The 26,419-nt window shown below is 45.2% G+C and overlaps 1 protein-coding gene across 3 annotated transcripts in view; it reads right to left on the bottom strand.

Annotated features, from left to right (window-relative positions):
• CACNA1A (calcium voltage-gated channel subunit alpha1 A) overlaps positions 1-26,419 on the bottom strand; it is a 247,828-nt gene that overhangs the window by 95,323 nt on the left and 126,086 nt on the right. For 2 of the 3 annotated variants that reach the window (XM_012810147.2, XM_012810146.2), the window contains exons 7-12: positions 13,812-13,915; positions 12,416-12,531; positions 10,665-10,721; positions 8,706-8,708; positions 8,214-8,303; positions 675-884 (exon numbers count right to left, since the gene is read on the bottom strand). In XM_012810147.2, coding sequence (XP_012665601.1) covers positions 675-884; positions 8,214-8,303; positions 8,706-8,708; positions 10,665-10,721; positions 12,416-12,531; positions 13,812-13,915 — 580 coding nt within the window. The remainder of the gene's footprint in view (positions 1-674; positions 885-8,213; positions 8,304-8,705; positions 8,709-10,664; positions 10,722-12,415; positions 12,532-13,811; positions 13,916-26,419) is intronic. The other variant, XM_003797905.1, reaches the window with a different exon arrangement.

The following is a 26,419-nucleotide window of genomic DNA, read 5'->3' as shown; positions in this document are numbered from 1 at the left end:
TGGCGGGTCCGGGCTGGGGATTCGAACCCGCCACCTTAGGTGTACGTGGCTGGCGCCTTAGCTGGTTGAGCTATAGGCGCCGAGCCTTCTTTCTTTTTTTTTTTTAGAGACAGTCTCACATTATCGCCCTCAGTAGAGTACTGTGGCATCACAGCTCATAGCAACCTCCAACTCCTGGGCTTAAGCGATTCTCTTACCTCAGCTTTCCTAGTAGCTGGGACTGCAGGTGTCTGCCACAATGCCCAGCTGTGTTTTTTTGGTTGCAGTTTGGCCAGGGCCAGGTTTGAACCTGTCACCCTCAGTATATGGGGCTGGTGCCACTGAGCCACAGGCACTGCCCTACATTTCTGTTTCTATTTGGGGTGTCTCGTGTTCACTGTTTTTCTCTATTTTCCAATATTCTTTTCACTAGCACCCCCATGGCTTTCTCTTAGAAAGGGATCACAGGAGCATCTAGTGGTTTAAATTCTAGGTTCTAGCTCTCAGGCCTGAGATGGGGTCTATGGTTGTGGCAGCAACAATACTAACCCCAGTTCCAGTTTTAGAAATGGCCAAATGGAAGAGCAGATTTCATGAGGACCAAAGGAAAGAACATGTAACAATAGAGAGTGAAATAGAAAAAAGGGTGTGAGGAAGGGATCAGGGTCCCAAGGGTGGGACCGGGCTGTACTCACAAAGAAAGTCGGAGAGCCACTCGGGCTGGTTGTAGTGAACGATAGCAACACACAGCGTGTTGAGGGCTACCAGACTGAGCACAGTCCAGTAGAAGGCCTGAGTTTTGACCATGCGGCGGATATAGAAACGCATCCTCCTCTCTTTTTTGTGAAAAAAAGTTGAGTTCTCCAGCTTGGCACTTTTAATGCTGGCTCGGGCGAAGGGAGAACCTGCCAGGGAAAAGATGGAGAATATCAGGCTTAGGCAGGTTCCTAGCCAAGGGATCCATTAACCTTTCTAGTAAGCCCTCTGGCCCAAGGGAATCATCATGACCCATGGGCTTAGCTTTGCAGAAATGAGCTTATGAGAAGACAAAGTTCCTGAAAATAACAGAATTGGAAGTAACCAATGAGAACTCAGGGTGTCAATGGGGAGGCTGATGGTACTCTGTCACCAATTTTCCATGTTCCCCACTCCTAACCACGTCCAATGTGTCTAAGGGCTCACATCACAGAAGAGATCAAGCAGAACCCTCTGTTCAGTACTCCTGACATAGAGGCAGGCAACAGAGCTGCACAGAGCATGCTTGGGAAGCCTCCAAGCATTAGGTATTAATAAGACTGTTTTCCATGAACATTTCATTTGAGAAGTGATCACCAAGGAGTAAGTCAGGTGTGTCTACTGCCTGCACAAATCTTTGCTCTTAAGCATTTACTGAGCAGTTACCTACTGTGTGTTAGGCCCTTTCCCAGGCACTCAGGATACATTAGGTAAGTCAGCCCTGCTCTCCCAGCACTGACATTCTAGGTGGAAGAGACAGACATCAGGCCTACTAAATTAGTAAGTTAACAGTGTGATGGAAAGAGAAAAGTGGTTGATAGGGGAAAGAGAGGGAGGTAAGGGTAGGGAGGTGATGGGCAGGTCATGTAGGGCCTGGTGGACCACAAGGGAGGACTTTGGTTTTTACCCCGAGGGAGGTGAGACCTATGGAGGGTTCTGAACAGAAGAAGGACATTCCTGACTAAGGGGTTCAGAGTTTCCTCTCGTGCTGTGGGGGGAACAGACAATGAGAAGTGAGGGCTAGAGGTGGGAAACCATTTGGAGATGATTGCACAGGTCCAGGCAAGCAATGATAGGGATCTGACTTGGGTGATGGCTAAGGAGGAAGAGTGGCTGGATTTGGGATATATTATTTAAGGTAGATTCAACATTTGCTGATAGATCAAGTGTGGATGTTAGAGAGTGGGAATAGCCACAGTTTTCAGTGAGTCCCTGGAGGGATGAAGTTGCCATTGAATGAGGCAGGTTTTGGGGGAGGGGCAATGATCACTTTTAGACAGAATGAATTCATCTTCTAAAATATCTCTCCTTATAAACCTTCAATTGCATTCATTTCTTTATTGTTCTTTATTAGTTCAGTCATTCATTTACTTATGCATTCACTCATCCATTCCTTTGTTCTTCATTCATTTGCTCATGCATTCATTTATCCATCCATTCATCATCATTTGTTCATTCATTTATTTGTACATCCATTCATCCATCCATTTGTCCAGTCACCCATTTATCCACCCAGCACATTTACTGAAACCACCCCACTTGCCAGGCAACAGATACAGCAAACACCTTGAAGAAAGTCACTTCCACTTAGCAAATTCTCAGCAGAGACTTAAGCAGCACACCAGTAGCTATAATGGCTCATACTGGGTTTGTGAAAGTTGAAATTATTGGTTCACATTTAAAAAGTGAGAGATTCTTCCTTAAAACTCTGGATTTTGGCTTCCCTTGAATGACTACAACAGCTAACGTTTATGAAACGTTTAGCAGGCACCAGGCATTGTGGGGAACACGTTTTACAGAATAGGATACTTGCTCCTCCTTGCAACCCTAGGAAGGAGGGACCAGCATTGTACTCATTTCACAGCTGAGGAAATGGAGACTGAGACAGATTGACAGGGGTCTGGTAACTGGATGAGAAGTAACAAGATGACTCAGAGCACATGCTCTTGGTCACCACACTCCACTCCTAGAACTTGGGGTCCTGGTGGGATATGTTTCCACCCAGCACGGTTGGCAGGCTCAGTGGGTGTGGCCTCCTCTCAAGGATGCCCCTCCTCTCTGGCCAGGACCCTTCTCTCATGTCCACAACTTGTTTGACCCCAGGGACAGGTCCTCATGGCCCAGCCCAGTTGGACATTACTGGCTCTACTCCCTGCAGCTCCCAAAGATATGCCTACACCTGCCGGTCTCCAAAGGACTTGGCAAAGAGGAATGGAACTGTCAGGTGACTCTGGGATAGGGAAGCTCCACAGGCAGACAAAGAGAGAGATGTCACAGTGGGCAGGATGCCCCAGGCCCTACTCCTACATCTTGGGTCTCCACTACCTCCATCTGCAAATTGAAGACACGACACTTCCTGTTTTGTAGGACCATAGAGAGTCATAAATGAGTTAATATAGCTTAGTGTGATGCCTGGCACACGATGATTTTGGAGGTAATCCCCTACTGCAAACTCAGAAGCTGAACTCAGAACCATATGCCAGTCATAGAAGGGATCTCTCCTGATCACTTGGCCTGGAGACACATCTCACTACAGGTATACCCTTCACCGGGGAGGGAGAGAGAGAACTGTTAACTGAACACATCCTAGGTGCTGTGCCCCATGTTAGCTAGGTACTATCACTTCTATTAATTACAAATTTTTTATTTTTTTGTTTTTTAGTCTTTGAGACAGTCTTACTCTGCCCTGGGTAAAGTGCTATGGTGTCACAGCTCATAACAACCTCAAACTCCTAGGCTCAAGCAATCCTCTTGCCTTAGCCTCCCAAGCAGCTGGGAGTACAGGGTCCTGCCACAATGTCCAGCCAGTTTTTTTTTTTTTTAGATAGAGGGTGCTGCTCTTGCTCAGGCTGGTCTGGAACTCCTGAGCTCAAGTAATCCACCCGCCTTGGCCTCCCAGAGTGCTAGGATTACAGGCACGATTCTCCATCCCTGGCCCTTAATTATAATTTTCTTAAGAGGCAGGATCTTGCTCTGTTGCCTAGGCTAGAGCCTAGCCTCCCAATGTGCTGGGATTACAGGTGCGAGTTACTGTACCCGGCCATTTAAAATCTCTTCTTTATTAAATGCATACCTAGACAACGGATTCTCTGTTTAGCAAGTTTTCTTCTGTCAGCCACAAATTCAAGAACAAGGTCTTACACACAGAAACTCTCTGAGAATATCTCTCCAGGCATCTTAGAATTATCCCTGGTTACGGGCTGAACTGTGTCCTCCCCCCTTAATTCACATGTTGATGGTACTAACTCCCAGTACCTCAGTATGTGGCTGTCTTTACAGAGCTAATCAAGGTAAATGAAGTCTTTAAGGTGGCTATAATCCAGTATGACTGGTGTCCTTAAAAAAGAAGAGATTAGGACACAGACATGCACAGAGGGTTGACCATGTGAAGACATAGGGAGAAGATGGCAATTTATAAGCCAAGGAGAGATGCCTCTTAAGAAATCAGCCCCACCAACACCTTGATCTTGGGCTGCCAGCCTCTACAACTTTCAGACGGTAAATTTCTATGGTTTAAGCTGCTTAGTCTGAGTAAACTCACATACTACTCCCACCCACAGGGGAAGCCCAGTTTAAAACACCTCTTTCCTGAAGTCTTCCTTGATTTTACACCATATTCCTTCCTGCCCTGTATCCCCATATAATTGTTGGATTGCTGGTAACAGTTCCCTTTTTTTTTTTCCAGTTTTTGGTTGGGGCTGGGTCTGAACCCACCACCTCCAGCATATGGGGCTGGTGCCCTACTTCTTGAGCCATTGGCACTGCTCCACCGTTCCTTTGTCTTTCTTTCTTTTTTTCTTTCTTTCTTTTTTTTTTTTTAAGAGAGAGGGTCTCACTTTGTTGCCCAGGCTAGAGTGCAGTTGTACAATCACAACTCATTGTAGCCTCAATCTCCTGGGCTGTAATTCCTTATAATTAGTCTCTGCTGTTTTTAAGCAACTTTAAACTTAATTTTTTTATTTCAAAAGTAACAAAAAGTTACTCTCTTCAAAAGTAAGTATAAGAAAATGATTGCTTATCGGTAGTATATAAATTCAGAGTCAGGAACAATGGTGATGTCAGACAACTATAGACTGTCCACGTGAGTGGCTGAGACAGTGACACCTTTGCTTTTTGAAGGTACAACGTACATCAACTTTGTTTCATGCACACAAGTATTAAAAATATCTAATAGGCTTATATGAAACACAAATGAATTTCATGTTTAGACTTGGGTCTCATTCGGAAGATATCTCATTATGCAAATATTCCAAAATCTGAAAAGTTTGAAATCCAAAATACTTCTGGTCCAAAGCATTTCCTATAAGAGATACTCAACCTTCGCTACAATTAATTTTTTGCTTTTTCTTCTTTTTTGAGACAGAATGCTGCTCTGTCACCCAGGCCAGAGTACAGTGTCATCAGCCTAGCTCACAGCAACTTCAAACTCCTGGGTTCAAGTCATCCGCCTGCCTTAGCCTCTTTAATAGCTGGGACTACAGGTGCCCGCCACAATGCCTGGCTAATTTTTCTATTTTTAGTAGAGATGGGGTCTCGCTCTTACTCAGGCTAGTCTTGAACTCCTGAGCTCAAGTGCTCCTCCCGCCTTGGCCTCCCAGAGTGCAAGGATTACAGGCAGGAGCCACCTCACCCAGCTAACTATAATTTCTTTAGCCATCTTCTCCACCTACTGCGAAGCATATGAGTTGTCTCTGTTTTTCACTTTTTTGAACACCAGAACACTGCTAAGAAAAGGCTGAAATACAGATTTTTTGCACATGTGAAGAAATTGTTTTGAAGTGGTACCGCTAAGTCAATAAATATCAATATCTGTAATTTTTTTGAGACAGGGTCTTGCCCTATTGCCTAGGCTAGAGTGTAGTGGCATCATCATAACTCACAGCAACCTCAAACTCTTAGCTCAAGTGATCCTCCTGTCTTAGCCTTCCAAATAGCTGAGGCTACAGGCACACACAACCAAAAATTGGGTAATTTTTACATGTAGAGAGGGGTCTTGCTATGTTGTCCAAGCTAGTTGTGAACTCCTGGTCTCAAGTGATCTTCCTGTCTTGGCTTCCTGAAATGCTGGGATTACAGGTGTGAGCCACCATATCGTAAACATCTATAATTGAATAATGTCAAATCATACACTTGAAATGCTGCAAATTTACACTCCTGCCACTGTATTTGAGAGTCCATTTCCCCACATCCTTGCCCAACTGGGCAGTATTATTTTTTCATCTTAAAAGAATGATTGTTGAAAGATGATATCTCCCTGTTAAGTAAGGGCAGGCATCCTGTCTTATCCATAGAGAAGATACTATCTTGGGCACCCAATTTTTTTTCCAGTGTTGGCATTCAATAAATGTGGTATGATTAAAAGAAAGTTTGCCTATCAAAATACAACAAAACAGATTTTAAAAACAGAAGTATAGCACTCTGGGAGACTGGGAAGGGACGACTGCTTGAGGCCAGGAGTTCAAGACTGGCTTGAGCAGGAACAAGACCCAGTCTGTACTAAAAATAGAAAATTAAGGCCAGGTGTGGTGGCTCACACTTGTAATCCTAGCACCCTGGGAGGCTAAGGAGGGTGGATTGCCTGAGCTCACAGGTTGGAGACCAGCCTGAGCCAGAGTAAGACCCCATGTCTAAAAACAGCTGGGTATTGTGGTGGGCACCTGTAGTGCCAGCTACTTAGGAGGCTGAGGCAAGACAATCACTTGAGGATGAGAGTTTGAGGTTAGCGTAAGCTGTGACACCACAGTACTCTACCGGGGGTGACAAAGTAAGACTCTGTCTCAAAAAAAAAAAAAAAAAAAATTAGCCAGGTGTGGCAGTGCATGCCTGTAGTCCCAGCTACTCAGGAAGCTGAGGCAGAAGGATCAATTGAGCATAGGAGTTTGAGGTTTCAGTGAGACGATGATGCTGCTGCACTATAGCTGGGGTGGCAAAGCAAGACTCTGTCTCTAAAGAAAAAGAAACAACAACAAAAGAAGCAACCTAATACCTGAGACAGACATAACCGATCATATGCAGAAAACATTGATTGAATGCCGTAATTCTTGACACTTGCTTAAAGGAGATTAAAAAGATGTATACATATATGGAAATAGAATAAGTTCTTCATTACCAGGAAAAGCGTGTTTGGCTAGAAATTAAAAATTCAAATGAAAACAAGCTTTAAGGTATCATTACAAGCCTACTTAACTGGGGAAGGAAATTAAATCAATAATATGTGATGGCCAGGGTGGGGAATCTGCGAACATGTGCGCAATTGGCAAGTTTATAAATGGGTTCCATGTTTTTGATACTCAGAATGGCTCCATGAATAATGAGTTGAAAAGCTGTTAATATCTTTGATCTATAATTATCCCCAAGGAAATACGCCCAAAGGGTGGGGGGGAGTAATTGTATACAAATGTGCACAGCAGTGCTCCTCGTAAGAGAAATATTGGAACCAGCTCAAACACGAGATAATAGAGCCATGGCTAAACAAACTGTAGTGAATCCACCCTTACGAGATACGTGATCACAATGGAAATGATGTCAAAATTCAGCAACGAGGTTATAAATTAGGGTTGAGTGAAAAAAGTAGAATCTAAAAACACCATGTGTCTGTGGATCAGAAACACATGTGTATCTTAACTTCCCTCCTCCCTGTGCCTCCCTCCCTCCCTCCTTTTCTCTTTCTCTTCCTAGCCTTTGGTTCTCATGCTGCCCCCCTCGTGAGTCCCCAAACAGCCTGAATTCCCACTCCCTTCAATCTCATTCCAGCCTTATTTCCTCTGCCTGGAGGCTTTTTTAGCCACTATGAGAAACCCATTCCAGAAAGATCCCAATACTTCCTTGCTGTGAAGGCCAAAAGCAGCACAGTCTCACTTCATGAATCAGTAGTATAGAGAGGAGAGAAGAAAAAGAACAAATGTCCCCTCCCCGCTCAAACTTTGGACCTGTGGCAAAGGTCTGAGTCCCATTTGTTTGCCGTGGTGAACTCCTGCTCATCCTTCAGTGCTCAGCTTGAATGCCGCCACCTCCAAGAAGGCTTTCCTGATGACGCCCTACCCTTCCAGAGTGGGCCAAGTCCAGGGCAGCATCTCTGCAGTGCTATTACCATCGTAAGTTTATTTGTATGATTTTCTGTTTAATATCTATTTGCTGTGTTGGTCTGTGAGCTCCAGGTGGGTAGAGATTCTGTTTCTGACTTACTCAGAATTAGGCATCTAATAAGAGCAGGTCCCCCTGAAATACTTCAGAGGGACCAATAAACATTAGCTAAAATTACTGGGTGCTCAGTCTCTGCCAGGCACTGGTTCTTAATGCTTTATTGGATCCCCACAATGATATGACAAGAAGGGCACGCTGTTATTGCTATAATCATGTAATCTGCCCCAGGACACACAGGTAATAAGGGGCAGAATTGATACCCAAATCCTAGGAGGGCTGGTTCTCAAGCCTTAGCCCTCCTATCTCTTGGGTGATCAGTTATAAATAACTGCCAGGCTATAGATGAAGGGACTCACCCACAGAGGCAATGTCAGCCAGCTGATCCTCGGCCTCCTCAGGGTTGAGTAAATCTGTCTTGCTTTTCTTTATGGTGGTTCTCCGCAGAGCTCCAACAATGGAAACATGGCAAGAGAAAAAGACGTTACCCTTTTTGTGACAATGACAATAGAGGAAGAGAGCATGTCCTTGAATGTAACCCTCATGGCAACCGGTTTGGGGAGAGCTAACACTGTGCCCATTTTACAGATGCATAAACTGAGATTCAGGGAGGTGATATCACTTTGCCTACGGGGATAAAGTCAAGAATCAAATCCTGTTTAGTCTGATTTCCAAGTCTGGGCTCTGAGCCACTATTTTCCCTCTGGTCTATTTTTATTTTTATTTTTAATTTAATTTTATTTTACTTTTTGAGACAGAGTCTCACTTTGGTGTCTCAGGTCAGAGTACTGTGGTGTCACAGCTCATAGCAACCTCAAACTCCTGGGCTCAAGTGATCCTGTCGCCTTAACCTCCTCTTGTCTCAGCCTCCTGAATAGCTGGGACTATAATGGCCCACCACAATGCCTGTTTTTCTATTTTTAGTAGTGTCGGGGGCTTGCTCTTGCTTAGGTTGCTCTCAAACTCCTTAGCTCAAGCCATCCACTTGCCTCAGACTCCCAGAGTGCTAAGATTACAGGCGTGAGCCACTGGACCCAGCCTAGTCAACTTTTAAATTCTAAGAAACTTCACTTTAAACCCTGGGACTGGATACATGGTGACTCTTATGAAAACAGTCAACCCCTTAACCTATATTATAGTTGTTAGGCAGGCTGGGTTTGTGCACATTCTCCCCCAATATTGAGACCATATACCCTCAAGGGCTCTCCAGGGGATAGCGATTCAGGTATATATTTCCAATAAAGAGATTTAGGCACCCCCCTACCTTCACCAAAATAGTGAAATTTATTTTATAACCTCCCAGTTCCTTTATTTCATTCAAATGCCTGTAATTTTCCATCAAAAGTCATCACTCTAACAGCTTTCTCACACATGAGAAGATAAACCGTGAGTGACAAGCTGTATTTTTCATGGAGAATTATTATTTTTCTTATTGTTGTCATTATTATCTTGCAAAACATTTATCCCTCTGGCCTATCTCTAACTCCCGAAAAACTCTACTTTCAGGGAGCCCCCGACAGGTTATGCAGTCACTCACTCTTATAGTCTGCCCCCTGATGCTCAGCAGAGCTGACAGGTTGGGTTTATGAACAACCTTTAGTGCTTTCCAGGGGACAGTGAGTTAAAGTCTATACTCCAGGGAAAGCAATTTACACTCTCCAATAAAGCGGTTTGTAAAATCCATTCTGTAACTACTAGTTCCTTTGATTTCCTTCTTAGTCCTGGCATTTTCAATCCAAAGCCATGGCTCTGTCTAGTCAAATTTTGTACAAAGGAGTCAACAGTCCTTCACAGTAAACTAGATTCTTGGTGTGATTATTTATTTATTTATTGAATTTAAAATTATTTTATTTTATTTATTTACGTTTTGAGACAGGGTCTCCCTCTGTCACCCAAGGTAGAGCACAGTGGCACAATCATAGCTCACTGCAGCCTCCAACTTCTAGGCTTCAGAGATCCTCCTGCCTCAGCCTCCTGAGTAGCTGGGACTACAGGCATGACCACCATGCTTAGCTAGCTTTTTATCTTTGTAGAGATGCTATCTTACTCTTTTTTTTTTTTTTTTTTTGACAGAGTCTCAAGCTGTCACCCTGAGTAGAGTGCCATGGCGTCACAGCTCACAGCAACCTCAAACTCTTGGGCTTAAATGATTCTCTTGCCTCAGCCTCCAGGTAGCTGGGACTACAGGCACCCACCATAATGCCCAGTTATTTTTTGATTGTAGTTGTCATTGTTGTTTAGCAGGCCCAGGTAGGGTTTGAACCTGCCACCCTTGGTGTATGTGGCTGGTGCCCTACCAACTGCTGTCTCATTCTTGATCAGGCTGGTCTCAGACTCCTGATCAAATGATCCTCCTGCCTTGGCCTTCCAAAGTGCTGAGATTATAGGGTGAGCCACTGCACCCCACCTGGATTATTTCTTTATTTAGCAAATATATGTGGTGCCGCTGTGCCAGGCATCCTATTTGCCACAACAGATATCAACCTCAGAAACAATCCCATGAGGTAGGTATTATTTATATTATGCCCATTTTACAGATGAGAAAAACTAGGGTACAAAGTGGAAAAGGCCGGGGCACATGTTTAAAGGAAACAAGGAAAACATGCACCTACTTCCTGAAATTTCTCTAGGAAGCAGATTCCTCCCTTTTCCTGGATCATACTGAACGTGGTCTTGTGCCCTGGCATGACCTGGGCCCTGAATGTCCATCTCATGGAGTCCCCTTAGAACACATTTGCTTGTTTCCCCTTGGCCCTGGCTGTTCCCACCTCCCCTGGGACCCACCACTGAGCTTGGTTCAGTGCAGTTACCATCAAACGGATGCCTCTGCTCTCCATCGGTTTCATCCTCGGCGAGGATCACCTCTTCTGAAGAGAAAGAACAAAGAGTTAAGCTCCCACATCTGGGGGATTCTCTTGTGGTTGAGTTCTGGACTGGGAAGGAGAAGGGTCTGCCTGGCCACCTCCCTTCTGTCCTGGCTGATGGGGACAGCTCCACCCTTCAAAAATGTGCTGCTGGGTTGTTTAGGGCTCCAAGTTAGCAACACTGGCAACGGCCAGCATTATCCCCATTTCTCAAAATAAAAACCAACATCCTCACCAAAGACCATAAGCCCAGTCTTATTTTTTTGTTATGACATTTAAATTTTTTTTAAATTTGTAAATGAAGATGATATTCATGAATTTATTCTTGAATTTCACTTTTTACAGTGTTTCTGCATTTGATTTTTTATAATTTTATAATTTTTTAAATTAAATCATAGCTGTGTACATTAGTGCAATCACGGGGTACAGTGTGCTGGTTTTATATACAATTTGAAATATTTTCACCAAACTGGTTAGCCTTCATGGCATTTTCTTAGTTAAGACATATTCTGCATTTAGAAAGATTCACTTGTACCCTTGTAAGATGAACCATAGGCGTGATCCCACCAAAAACCCTCCTTCCACCCATCCTTCTCCCTTCCCTCCCCTCCCTCTCCCCCTTTCCCATATTCTTGGGCTATAATTGGGCTATAGCTTTCCTATGAAAGCTATAAATTAGTTTTGTAGTAGGGCTAAGTACATTGGATACTTTTTCTTCCATTCTTGAGATACTTTGCTAAGAAGAGTATGTTCCAGCTCTACCCATGCAAACACGAAGGAGGTAAAGTCTCTGTCTTTCTTGAAGGCTGCATAATATTCCCATAAGCCCAGTCTTGTTCTGGCCCCTGTCGCCTCCCTGTCCTCCTCTCCTCTGACTCTCCCCTTCACTCACTCTGGCTTCTTTGCTATGTCTCAAGTACGCCCCCACCTCAGGGCCTTCACATGCCTGGGTTTCTGCAGGGTTTCTGCTGCCTGGAACTCTCTTCCCCTTGATGTTCCTTCATTTCCTCTGGTCTCTGCTCAGACGTCACTTCCTCAGAGACACTTTCCCTGACCACCCCATCTTCAACAGCTCTGTTTCTGACTCTGTTTTATCTTTCTTCTCCACATTTGGCAGCACCATTTACTGTGACATGTATTTTTTTTGTCTCTTTCACTAGAATGTCAGAATGCTGAGGGCAGGGATTTGGTCTGTTTTGCTCGCTACTGTATCTTCAGTGCCTAGGATGCCTGACACATAGCAGGTAAGTGGTAAGTTTGTTAAATGGTTGAACAAATAAATCTGCACCACTGTCTATCAGGCAGTTCTTCCCAAGTGACTTTGCTGGGATTATTTTCCTAAATACTCAAATAACCCTAGGAGATAGGTATGATCATTATCTCCATTTAGCAGCTGGGGAAACTGAGGTAAGGCAGGTAAAATACAGCACTAGCAGGTGGCTGAGCCAGGATGTAGACCAATGTCTGATTTTAGAACTCAACAATTATGTGATATATATTCTGACTTTATCCCAGACATTTTAATATCAAATGCTGGATTCTTGTTGATACAATTTGGGGATAACTAATTTAGATTCTCTTTCTTCTCCCATCATGATGCTCCCAGCTCAGTCCTCTCCAAATTGTGTGCATGACTTCTGTGTGTGCTCCATGGCCTGGGATCTCCATCCCTGGGCCCCAGGATGAAAGGGCCTCACCTGCTTTTGAGATCCATTCCATGTACCCATTAAGCTCACGTTCAATCTGTTGTTGGCGCCTCAGCTTCAGAAAAGCTCGCCGGTTCTCCACCCGCTCCCTTTCTTTGGCAAACTCCCTGCAGAAACACACACACACACACAAAAAACCAGACTGCCTATTTTGGATTTTTTTTTTTTTTTTAAGAGACAGAGTCTCACTTTATCACCTTCAGTAGAGTGCTGTGGTGTCACAGCTCACAGCAACCTCCAACTCCTGGGCTTAGGCAATTCTCTTGCCTCAGCCTCCTAAGTAGCTGGAACTACAGGCGCCTGCCACTGGCTATTTTTTTGTTGCAGTTTGGCCGGGGCCAGGTTTGAACCTGCCACTCTCAGTATATAGGGCCCGTGCCTTACTCACTGAGCCATGGGTGCCACCCTGCTATTTTGGAAATTTTAGAAATGTGTATGTGTGATTTGGGAATTCAGAAGTCTCTGGAAGTCAGAGGTGTTCAACAGGAGGAGTCAATTCTCATTGGAGAAGATCAGAATATTATAGGGGTGAGTATATCTGCTGGCTTCATACACTTCCCAACAAATGCATCCAGGTAAAGAAAAAAAGTTAGTGGATAAAACAGGCCATGCCAACTACTGCTGGCTGCAGACCCCACTCTCATTCTCTTCACAATTCTGGCTATAAAGTATTTTCAGCCCTCTTTTATGTTAGACCAGTAAGATATAAGCTGAAGATTTCTTCAGTAGTTGCATTTCTCTGGCCTAGACCCTGCCTCCGTTTCCCTTCTCCCTCTTCCTGTTTGGAACATGGGGTGGCCATCTTGAGGGCATGAGGCATCCATGAGATTAGAAGCCTCTGGTAAAGATGTTAGAGCAGAAAGCTGGGATCTGGGTTGTTGATGGTACTGCAGAACCACTCAGACTTCTGTGATGACAGAAATGAAGCCCACTTATGATGATTAAGCCAAAAAAATCTTGGGGGTAAAGGTCATTGTGTGTCAGGAAAATTCATGTTTGACTGTAAGCTGTGATTTTATATTTGGGAAACAGGGGAGGGGTAACCAAAATCATTGTTGTTTTTTTTTTGAAGTTTTTGGCTAGGGCTGGGTTTGAACCCGCCACCTCCAGCATATGGGGCCAGCGCCCTACTCTTTGAGCCACAGGCACCACCCTGTTTTTTTTAATGTACAGTACAGAATGTACAACATGCAATGCCCCCAAGACCCCCTAGCATAGGAAAGTACAACCTTTGCATCTGTACATGGCTTGCTCGTGATAGTCTGCTAACCCCAAACAAGGGAGAGGCCTGTATTCTGTCTAGTAAAGGAAAATAAAGCATCAATGGCCTCTTCCTCGGTGGGAGTTGGCAAGCAGGAGAAAGATGAAGGGAATAGTAGAGACTTACCCTGATAGCACACCCAGGACGAGGTTCAGCATAAAAAAGGAGCCAATGATGATGAGGGGGATGAAGTACAACCAGTTCCAAGTGTTCCCTGAGGCATCATTGCTCTGTGAGGTGTGAGGAAGGAAAGCAGAGAAGAGTTGAGTAGAACGTAGATAGGGAAGACCTGACCGGGGGAGAGAAGGGGGAGTTCTGGTTTTCTTGGTGGCTCTGTCTCAAAAGTCCTTGGTCTGAGAGAAATGTAGGCAAATCTCCCTTCTTATCATGCTGATTTCATAGGACCTGAGAATAAACATGGAACACACAAGAACTTTTCTAAACTAAAGTCTAAGAGGGGAAGGAAAACTCCATTGTAACAGATGAACAGACGCCTGGTTTTCTCCCTTCTTCCAACAAAGGCACAGTCTCCCCTTAGAGGAGGTGCATGACCACAGGGTCTGACGGCCTGGTGTAGTCACCAGCCCCATCACAGGGCTGTGAGCCTTTTCCTCAAATGTCTCCCTGTTCCATTCCCTGCGGTCTCAATGTCAATCACAAAAATATTCCCAGAAGTTTAGAGCTCAGTGTTCAAGGAGGGAAAAGTCCACAAATAGAAAATGAGAACTCTCTCTGAAACAGAGAACTGAACATTGTGGCAAGAAGGAAGAGGATGGGGTAGAAAATCAAAAAATAGAGAGGAAGAGGTGGGAAGGGAGGAGTCTGTGAGAACGATAAAACCACCATTTACCAAGTATTTACCATGTGTGAGGCTCTCTTCTAAGCATACCTGTGTTAACTCACTCATTTAATCTTCATGATGTTATCATAATGCACGTTTTACAAGTGAGGAAACTGAGAGTCAGAAACTCCTAGCCCAAGGCCACAGAGGTAGTTAGTGATTGATGTGGGATGTGAACCAGGGAGCTGAGCTCCAGAGTCCAAGGACTTAACCTCTCTGTGCTAGGGAAGCCTTGACTCTGGCAATTAGGACAGAGGAAACTTCCAGTTGTTCATCACCTGGTGGCACCTGAAAAATACAAAGCTCCCAAGTGTGGCTTTATTTTGATTTCTGTATTTTTTCTCACCCTGTGATCCTGGGTAGAGTTCCATGGTGTCATAGCTCACAGCATCTTCAAACTCCTATATTTAACTAATCCTCTTGCCTCAGCCTCCCAAGTAGCTAAGACTACAGGTGCTCACTGCACCACCTGGCTAGTTTTTCTATGTGTAGTAGAGACAAGGTCTTGCTCTTGCTCAGACTCATCTCAAACTCCTGAGCTCAGGCAATCCACCCACCTTGGCCTCCCAGAGTGCTAGGATTACAGGTGGGAGCCACCCCAGCCAGCCCCAGGTGTGGCTTTAAAAGCCCACCTTTAAATGCACATATGATGCCACTGTTGCCAGAAGAAAGGCTAAATGAGAAAGAAGTTAAGATGAAGTCATCACTATGATATCAGGTATGTGTGGAGCTACAGGACAATTGGAGCCTTCATGCCTTGCTGTGGGGAGGGTAACATGGTGTACTAGTCTCCTGTGGCTTCTATGATAAAGAACCATAAACTGGATGGCTTAAACAACAGAAATTTATTGTCTTACAATTCTGGAGGCCGTAAGTCAAAGATCAAGGTGTTGATGGGGCTGGTTCCTTCTGAGGGTTATGAGAGAGAATGTGTGCAATGCCTCTCCCCTGACTTCTGGTGGTTTGCCAGCAGTCTGTGGTGATCCTTGGCTTGTAGAAGCATCACCCTAATCCTGCCTTAATTTCCACATGGCATTCTCTGTGTCGGTATCACACAATATTTGCCCTTTCATGACTGCTTATTTTCACTCAGCATAATGGCCTCAAAGTTCACCCATATCTCAGCATTTATCAGAATTTCTCCTTTTACAAGGACCCCCATCACATTGGACTAGGGCTCATTGCACTAATTATGTATGCAATGACTTCATTTCTAAATAAGGATACATTCTGAGGTACTGGGGGTTAGGACTTCAACATGTTAATTTGGGGGGTACATAGATCAACTCAAAACACATAACCCACACACTTTCAAAAATGGGCTGAGAGTTTGTACTAAAACTCAGTATAGTGCTGCATTGTTTAACAATGGGGATAAGTTCTAGACAATGCACTGTTATGTGATTTTGTTGTTGTGTGAACATCCTGAAGTGCACTTCCACAGAACTAGATGGTGTGGCCTACTACACATGGAGGCTATACGGGATAGCCTATTGCTCCCAGCTTGTGACTATACTGAATACAGTAGATACTCAATACAAATAGTAAATATTTATATTATCTAAACACATCTAAGTATAGAAAAGGTACAGGAAAAACATGGAATTATAACCCTAAAAGTGCACCACTGTATTTGTGATCTGTCATCTTTATGTGGTGTATATACCTTCACCAAAACCTGGTAGTTCCACTCTTAAGCAGTTACCCCAAATAAATGTGTGTCTGGATTCACCAAAGGCACACACAAGAATGTTCATAGGAATGGTATCCCCAACACCCTCAAACTGCAAACCACTTGAATCTTTATAAACAGGAGAGGATACATATTAAATAAATGTAATATTATGCAATTAATGACTATCACAAGTCATCACATGAAATCTTACAAAGTTAATGTTGAGCAAAAGCAGCCAGACAGAAAAGAGCATATGGGTAAAATTCCATTTATGCAAAATATGTTAATAGAAACAAGAAAACTAGTGGATGAGGCTTGAAGTCCTAATGGTGGTAACCTTTGGGGGAAGTAGTGACTAGGTATGCAACATGACGGGGCTTCCAGGGCTGAGAAGGTTCTGTTTCCTCACTTGGTGCTAGTTACAAGGGTGTTTAGTTTGTAAAAAATTCATCAAGGTTTTCAGTCATAATTCATGGTGTTTTTTGTATATTTATTTTATTTCAATCAAAAAAGCTTTGTTTTTTTAAATTTATAAGTTGATGTTATCTTAAAAAGGAGGAAAATTTTGATACACACCATAACACAGGTGAACTTTAACGGTGTTATGCTCAGTGAAATAAGCCGGTCCTAAAAGGGCAAATACCATGTCATTCCACTTATAGAGAGTCCCCAGAGTTGTCAAATCCATAGAGACAGAAAGTAGAACGTTGGGGGGGCAGGGTATGGAGAGGTATGGGGAGTTAATGTTTCCTGGGGACAGTTTCAGTTGGGGAAGGTTGAAAAGTTCTAGGGATAGGTGGTGATCAATGTGCTTAAATGCCACAGAGCTGTGCCCTTAAAAATGGTTAAGATGGTAAATTTTATGTCATGCATATTTAACCATGATAAAAAAAATTGCAAAAGAAAATCGCCAACAAAAAAATGTCAGCTTTAAGCAGAGATACAGACAGATTCTGGGGATAAGAAATGTGCCAACCTCCAGCTCACAGCCTTGTTCTAACAAGCCCAAAAGGTTCCAGTGCTTTGGTTCTGGAAGAAAGACTGGAGCCAGCAGAACATGGCTGGACAGAAGGCAGGAGTGAATTTGTGTTTCTCCCCCTCTGTCACTGTGGCAGCTGAAGGCTTCTTGTTCCCAATTCTCAGGGCTAAATATAGTCCAAGGAGCAAAAGCCTGCACTGGCCAGTGGTAGGCAAACTTTGAGCCATTACAAGGTGCAGGCTCAGATAATAGGGACAGCATGGAGGTAGGGGAGAGGAGCAGGACTGAACAGCTAGAAGCAACTGAGCCTCCTCCAAGCCAAGGCAGTCCCTTCACCTCAGATACTGCTAGCAAGGCCTGCGTCTGCCCACACCCTGGATCCATGACAGGCTTAGTGGTCTCTGGCCATGTGACACGCTGTCCAGGGAATTCACAGACACCTACAAGAGTCTAGACTATTGGAGCTCATTAAATCCTCTCAGAAATCCAAAGAGGAAATCACATAGTCCTTCTCATCCTCCCCGGTGAGGACACTGAGGCACAGAAGAGTAAAGTAACACGCTCATGGCCCTGTTGTGGGTTGTAGTGAGTGTCCCCAAAAAGATGTGCTGAAGTACACACATGTGAATTGGAGACAAGGTCTTTACAGATGTATCCGGGTTAAGATGACATCATTAGATTGAGTCCTCATCCTATAGGACTAGTGTCCTTATACAAAAAGGAAAGCTGGACATGGAGATAGCCTTGCACAGTAGAGAAGGCCATATGGGTGAAGGCGGCAGGTCTAGGTCAGCGGTTCTCAACCTGGGGGTCGCGACCCCTTCCTAACAATGAAAATACATCCTGAATATGAGATATTTACATTATGATTCAAAACAGTAGCAAAATTATAGTAGCAACTAAAATAATTTTATGGGCGGCGCCTGTGGCTGAGTGGATACGGCGCCAGTCCTATATACCAAGGGTGGTGGGTTTGCACCCAGCCCCGGCCAAAGTGCAACAAAAAACAGCTGGGCATTGTGGTGGGCACCTATAGTCCCAGCTACTTGGGAGGCTGAGGAAGGAGAATCGCCTAAGCCCAGGAGTTGGAGGTTGCTGTTAGCTGTCATGCCACAGCACTCTACCGAGGGTGATAAAGTGAGATTCTGTCTCTAAACAAAAAATAGTAATTTTATGGTTGAGGGTCACCACAACATGAGGAACTGCATTAAAGGGTCGTGGCATTAGGAGGCATTAGGAAGGCTGAGAACCACTGGTCTAGGTGATGTGTGTACAAGCCAAGGATCAGAGGTTGTCAGCAAAGAAGCCAGGAGAGAGGTGAGAATGGATTCTACCCAAAGTCAGAAGAAGCATGGCCCTGCTGACACCTTAATGCTCCATGGATTTCTAGCCTCCAGAACTGTAGGGGAATACATTTCCATTGTTTTAAGCCCCTCAGATTGTGGTAAGAATACAGTCATTGAGCTCCTAAACAGCAGAAGTGCCCCCCACCTCCATGCACTCTTCCAGCCACATAGCTTTCTACCAGTTCCTCAAACATCCCAAGCACAATCCTACCTCAGGACCTTTGCATAGGCTTTTCCTCCTGCCGGGAATGCTCTTCCCTGAGATTGCTGCAGGGTTATACCTTCACTTCTTTGCTTAAATGCCGCCTATTTTTTTTTTTTTTTGGAGACAGTATCTTGCTCTGTTGCCTGGGCTAGAGTACAGTGGGGTCATCACAACTCCCAGCAGTCTCCAACTCCTAGGCTCCAGTGATCCTCTTGCCTCAGACTCCTCAGTAGATGAGACCACAGGCACCTGCTACCACATCCTGCTGCTTTTTCTATTTTTTGTAGAGATTGGGTTTCCCTCTTGCTCAGGCTGGTCTCAAACTCCTGGCCTCAAGTCATCTTCCCATCTCGGCCTCCCAAAGTACTAAGATTACATGTGTGAGACACTGTGCTTGGCCAAATGCCACTTTCTTAGGACGGTCTCCCTTGGTGGCCCTTTACAATCACACCCCTCATTTTGGATCCCCCTATCCTGTTCTATTTTTTCTTTAGCATTTCTCTGCCTCTATACTTTGCGTGTAATTTCCCTTGCTTGTCCTCGTCTCTCCAGAGGGAACGTCCATTCTGCAAGGGGCAATAATTTCGTCCTTTTTGTTCCCTTCTGTATCCTTAGTCCCTAGCACAACATCTAGCATGCAGATGATGCTCATCTAATGTTTGCTGAGTTACTGAATGAGAGGCTCATTCAGCTTCCCTGCACAGCTCACATCCTCAACCCCAAGCCAACCTCCCTCCTGAACTCTGTCCTGTACCTTCCTCTCTAGGAACTGGGGTTCTGCTGCCTAATTCTAGAGGTAACTTTTCTTTTTTAATCCTATTCAATGATTCAATTCCATACCCTGATTTCAATAATTCACTGAGAAGAAGTGAAAGGGGGGATGCAGCATTTGACTGGGAGATGGGCTTTTCCTGGGTATGGGTGTTGTGGGGTATGTGTGCTCAGGGACCAAATGGAGAATATCACAAGTAGAGAGATTGAAGATACTGTGGCTGTTGAGGGACAGTTCATCAGCACAGGTGGGGGTGAAAAATCTCCCCTCCTGGTTGTCATCTCCTTTTTCAGCTCAAGTTGGCGGTAGAGGTGCACACAAGTCAAGATTCAGGGAGGGGGGGAGGAAGGGCAGGGTGCTTACTTGTTAAATTCATTAATAATATCAGGAAGGATGTGCTCTAGTGATCACCTTGTCTTTCTTCCAAAAGCTCAAAGCGTTCCACTTCTGGGAACACTACTCTCATTAGCACTGTAATCAAATATTTCTGGCGATGCAGTAGGATGGCCCTTCCTAATCCCCTGGTGGTTGGCTGAGGGACACACAGTGGGCATGGGTCAGTGAGGATTGAGCAGAAATAGTTGTATCATTTGGGGGGCCAGAGCATTGAACTTTTAGCTTGGGAACCTCCAGGATTCTTTTTTCCCTTTTGGAACAGCAAGTGGCTGAGTTCTGGGTTAACTACTAGGTCCCGAGTGACTACACTGAGCACAATTCCCATCTTCTCCACTGCAAACCTGCACCATTTCAGGATGAGCAAGAAATACATTTGTTATTAAGCCACGGAGGTGTTGCGGATGTTTGTTGCAGCAGCATAGCCAGATATCCTGACTGATACACACTGATGGCTCTGTGATTTGCTTTTTTGCCTCCTTTAGGTCTTTCTTAAACATTACCTTCTCGGCTCGGTGCCTATAGCTCAATCGGCTAAGGCACCAGCCACGTACACCTAAGGTGGCGGGTTCGAATCCCCAGCCCGGACCCGCCAAACAACAATGACGGCTGCAACCAAAAAATAGCCGGGCGTTGTGGCGGGCGCCTATAGTCCCAGCTACTTGGGAGGTGGAGGCAGGAGACTCGCTTGAGCCCAGGAGTTGGAGGTTGCTATGAGCTGTGATGCCACGGCACTCTACCCAGGGGGACAGCTTGAGGCTCTGTCTCAAAAAAACCAAACAAACAAACAAAAAAAATTACCTTCTCATTCACCCTTATACGGCTCTCATGAGGTAGGTGGGGAAAGAATATCTCCTGTAGTCCAGTGGAGAACTGATCAAGTTCAAGGTCACGATGAGCCAGTTGTTTCCTTCTCTGAGCCTTAGTCTGGACGTCCCCCCACCCCCCTTTTAAGAGACAGTCTCACTTTGTCAACCTCGGTAGAGTGCTGTGGCATCACAGCTCACGGGCTTAGTAACCTCTAGCTCTTGGGCTTAGGTGATTCTCTTGCCTCAGCCTCCTGAGTAGCTGGGACTATAGGTGCCCGCCACAATGCCCACCTATTTTTGTTGTTGTTGTTGTTTTTGTTGCAGTTTGGCTGGGGCAAGGTTTGAACCTGCCATCCTCTGTATATGGGGCCAGTGCCTTACCCACTGAGCCACAGGCCGTGCCCTGGACCCCCTTTTTCCTGAGGTCTTGATTTGGTCAGTTCTTTCTCAAAACTCAGCTTTAGATTTACTGTGCCCCCAGAGAGACACCATCCCAGATCTCCCAATCAAAAGGACCTGCCCTGTTATGCCACTCAGGTAGGCATCTCATTCTCTTTCAGCACATCCTGCTGTCTGAAGTAGCTTGTAAATTTACGCATTTCAAAACTGTCAGCTCAAATGTCAGCTCTCTGGGGGAAGGGACTTTTCCTGTCTAAGCCCCCAGACAGCACTGGGTACAAAGCAGGTGTTCACTAAGCACTGGTTAGATGGTGAAAACTCACGATCCTGAAGTCCCTGTTGGAAGTTCATTTAAATAATACCAAGCAGGCTGGGCACGGTGGCTCACACCTGTAATCTTAGCATTCTGAGGAGCCAAGGTGGGTGGACTGCCTGAGCTTACAAGTTTGAGGCCAGCTTGAGCAAGAGTGAGACTAAAAATTAGAAAAACAAGCCAGGCGTTGTGGCAGGCATCTGTAGTCCCAGCTACTCATGAGACTGAGGCAAGAGAATTGCTTGAGCCCAGGAGTTTGAGGTTGCTGTGAGCTATGACTTCACAGCACTCTAGCCTGGGGCAACAGAGTGAAACTCTTTTTCAGGAAAAAAAAGTACTAATACTAACAACAGGAAATGTATTTATCCGGAGTCCATGGGATTGGACTAGGGATTTCTGTAGGAATGAAGAGGAGGAATACCCATAGTCACAGCAGCAGAACCCTTATTGGGTGGACAAAATACTTCTACACCTTACATCTCTCAATTCCCACAACCTCCATGCCCAGAAGATGGGGAAACTGAGGCCGAGAGAGGCACTGTGATTTGCCTGGATCATGCAAGTGTGTGATGGCACGGCTGGGGCTAGACCTGTCATTCGGGCTTACACCCACTGGTATTTTCCCCGCTTCACCCTTCTCTGTACTGGCATAGTCATAGTATAATGATTGGCCTGGGAGAGCCCGAAGGGCGAGGGAAGACACTGATTCATCTCCATTTTCCAGTGGTGCCTGGTACTTAGTGAGTGCTCAATAAATACTCATCAAACAGATTAACGGCTGAGTCCCAGTAAAATCCTTGAGTGCGTTCTATTTTATAGTTTGTTTTCTTCTAATTTTTTGAGCATGGTTCATTCAGAAAAAAGTATACAGGATGTAAACAAACAAACAAACAAACAAAACAAAACCAAAACTCAGCTAAGGAGAACAGCTAGTTCCCTAGCATATAGGAAAAAAGTGGGGTGCATCTAACCAGGGAAAAGCCAGAGCCTGACAGTGGCCACAAGGGAGGGTGTATGTCCCAGTTTATACTCATTATAGATCATGTCGTGCTTGCTAATTATTTTTTAAGTCCTCTTTTTCCTTTTCATTCTCACAAATGTCCTGGTTTGGATGATAAATTATATGGGGCTGTCTGTCCATGAAGTCTCCAGTGACCTACCTCATCCTCTCTGTCCCTCAGCCTCACTCACTGCCCCCGACCACCGAGGCAGCTTCCCTGTTCCTCATGCACACCAGGAATACAGCAGCCTCGGGGAATTTGCACTGGCTGTTCATCCTCCAGGGTTGCCCTTCCCTCTCACCTTTTTCATTTCTTTATTGTATTTGTATGTATATATTTAATTTTTTGATACATAATAGGTGTACATATTTGGGGGGCCCATGTGATAATAAACAGATTCATAAACTTGGTGTCTTCAGATCTTATTAGAGGATTGCAGTCTCTTACCCAGAGAACTCACAGCCCCTGTGCCGCTCTTTTCCTGAACTCTCACCATCCTTCCACGCCACCCCTAACAAAGGGGTCTGCAAACTACAGTCCAGGGGAAGGCAACCTGTTTTAGCAAACTTAAGTTTGACTGGTGCAGGGCCATGAGACCTCACTTTTTCTTTTTTCTTTTTTTCCTCGCTTTTTACTTTTTGGGGACAGGGTCTCACTCTGTTGCCCAGACTAGAGTGCAGTGGGGCCATCATAACTCACTGCAGCTTCCAACTCCTGGGCTCACGTGATCCTCCTGCCTCAGCCTCCTGAATAGCTGGGACTATAGGCAACTGCCACAACATAACACCTGGCTAGTTTTTCTATTTTTAGTTGAGATGGGGTCTCACTATTGCCCAGGCTAGTCTTGAACTCCTAGGTTCAAGCAATCCTCCCAAGGTGCTAGGATTACAGGTGTGAGCCACTGCTCCTGGCCTCATTCTCTTAAGTGTTTTGTTTGTGGCTGCTTTTGTGCTATGACAGCAGACTGAGTAGTTGCAACAGAGACTGTGTAGCCCACAAAGCCTGAAGTATGTACGTAAGCGTGCTATGTAGTGTCTGCCTCTTATCTCACTGATCATCGGGTTTTTCCACTAACATATCACCTCCAGAACCCTCAAAGAGCGCCTGTATACACCAGGCATTCAATGAGCGAGTAATCTCCAGTGCCCTCAAGTCGAATGCTTTGGTATTGGCCAAGACAAACATCTATGAGTGAAAAAAGGCTTAGTTAAAAAATCAGTTGAACCCCAGCACTCTGGGAGACCAAGGCAGAAGGACTGCTTAAAGTCAGGAGTTTGAGACCAGCCTGGGCAATACAGTGAAACCTCATCTCTAAAAGAAAAACTTAAAAAATTAATCAGGTGTGGTGTCATGCCCCTGTAATGCCAGCTACTTGGGAGGCTGAGGTGAAAGGATCACTTTAACCCAGGAGTTTGAGGCTGCAGCAAGCTGTGGTAACAGCACTGCATTCCAGCCTGGGAGACAGAGGAAAATGCTGTTTCAAAAAAAAAAAAAAATCAGTTCCTTAGTGACCATTTGCCAAGGGACATGCATTTACGGACATCAAATAAACATAATTTTGCTATTTTTCTAATTGAGATTAATCAAGGGACAGAAATAGAGAGTAAGGGAAATTCACAGAGAAAAGCACGAAGGGGAGGGGGGGAGAAAGCAAAGAAGGAGCAGAAAAAGAAGGGAGAGAGAGAGAGGAGAGAAACACACGCAAGGATAACAGAGACAAGACAGGGCAGAAGAGAGAATCGGGAGAGGGTGTAACGTGTAACGAACAGTGTGCAGCACTGGGTTTGCGTCCTGACTTTGTCACCTTGGCTAGGGGACATTGGCAGGTCACTTCTTCCCTGTGAACCTCAGTTTCCTCATCTGGAAGGTGGAGCTAACATCTCCCTCACAGGGTTATTTTACGGATCAGGGAGATGCCAGGCACACACACTAAAAAGCCCTCAGCTAATGGCCGTCCCAAAGTCAACGCCAGGCATCCTGGTCCTACAGAGGACCCCCTTCTTGGTCAGGAAGGATTCAGGATAAGGCCCCCAGCCTGTCTGCCTCCCGTCCCTGGAAGCAACTGAGAGAAAGAATAGGTCCTGTCACCCACACAGCGACCCCAATCTGCCTCAGCGCAGCTGGAGAAGAAGGCGTTGGGGACCTTCCCTGTGTGGGATGGAGGCAATTTTTGGCTTTTCTGAGCTGAGCAGGGCACATGGTGAGGGGGTCCCTGTGAAATGGGACCACCTGTCACTACAGCAACATAGAGTCACTGGCTCTTGTCTCTAGCAGACAGCTCCACACAGCGATCATGGGGTTCCCCAACCCACCTTCTCGAGCTTGGAGAACGAGCCCTCAATCTGGTTTGCCACGGGAGGCTGTAGAGTGGCAGAATGCTCTGGACCCTAGTTTCTTCATCTGTAAAATGGGGATATTTAAGGCCTTGCCTCAGAGGATTTTACCATCAAGAATCATGGATTGATACCCAGAGAAGTACCCAGAACAGGGCAATACACAGTAAGTGGCTGACTGTTCATTGCGACTCCAGAAGGCTGCCCACATCCTGCTCAGGTTTGGGAAGGTCTGAGGACCTGTCCAGTGGGACATGAGGCTCCAGGTCAGGGGCAGAGAAGGGCTGTGTCAACTGAGTTTTGTTTTATCGCAGTTAGACATGAGTTGGACCTCACATGGGCACAGGATTTCCAGTAAACTTGTATTTGTAGCCCTTGGGCATGGTGGACAGGCACTTACCCCATACCAGAGCCTTAGGGGGCAGGTTCACCTCAATACCCAGCCAGTACCCTAGGCCTCTGTCCACAGGGGGACCTGGTCTCCCATTGCAGGGCTTCTCAACCTTGGCACTATTGATATTTTAGGCTAGGAAACTGGTCGTGGTGGGGGCAGGGCCAGACACTGACAAAGAGAACCACAGTTACCTACAAATTATCAACTTCCTCTGAGGATTTTTCTAGACATGGTGAAAGCCACTTGTGAGAGTCCCTCAGTCAGCTGGCAGGAAAGTGGAGAAAATTTTGGGGGTCTGAGGATAGAATTCAGGGAGCTCATGATGGAGAGAAAATAGTTACCCCTGGACTTTCTTGCATTTTCACTGGGAGTGGGCCATTTCCTTCCCTTATAAAGGGAGACAGCAAGCTGCGGCAGTTTAGGCAGAACTGGTGACACTCATCACCAAGAGAAACCACGTATAGTTCACAGATACCGTGCTAAGTCTTTCAAACTTAAATACTCATGTGAAATTATGTGACCTGTCATTGGGTCTTGTTGATGTTAAAAGATCACATTACTTAAACTGTGCCATAAACGAATGAGATACTCCCTCCCCTTTTTAGAGACAGGGTCTTTCTCTGTTGCCCTAGGATGGAGTGCAGTGGTGTCTTCATAGCTCACTGTAGCCCTGAATTCCTGGGCTCAAGTGATCCTCCTAACTTAGCCACCTGAATAGCTGGGACTACACCACTACATCTGGCTAATAAAAAGAAATTTTTTTTTGTAGAGATGGGGGTCTTACTATGTTGCAGAGGTTGGTCTTGAACTCATGATCCTCCCACCTCAACCTTCCAAAATACTGGGATTACAGGTATGCACCACTCTGCACAGCTATTAATCTTTTACAAAAAAATTTCTGATAATAGTCTTTATACATTTGGTTTCCTCCATCACATCACGTCTTTTATTATGCCTTGAAAATCAGGGCTAAGAACTTGTGAAGTGGACCTTCTGCTTCTGCTCTTGCAATTTCTCTGCCTCAGACTTTAGGGAGAGTTTTAATAAACTGTTCCTCAAAACCTTAACTCCCCTCACTCCTTCTCTTTCCCTTGCTCCCCTCCTCTCCCCATCTCTGTAGCTATCTCTCTGGGACCAGCTCAGGGCACAAGCAAGAGGAGATCACAGGGCTCATACTCTGTATTCCAGCGCATGGCTGGGCAATCTCAGTAAGGTCTCTGGACATGTCTGAACCTTATTTGTAAAATGGGGGCCAATAATCTCTCCCTCACAGG

The sequence above is a fragment of the Otolemur garnettii genome, unplaced genomic scaffold (assembly GCF_000181295.1).
Source record: "Otolemur garnettii isolate 467f Iridium unplaced genomic scaffold, OtoGar3 scaffold00127, whole genome shotgun sequence".
Lineage (NCBI taxonomy): Eukaryota > Metazoa > Chordata > Mammalia > Primates > Galagidae > Otolemur > Otolemur garnettii.
The sequence above is the reverse complement of the archived record's forward strand: the minus strand, read 5'-3'. Positions and strand labels throughout refer to the sequence as shown.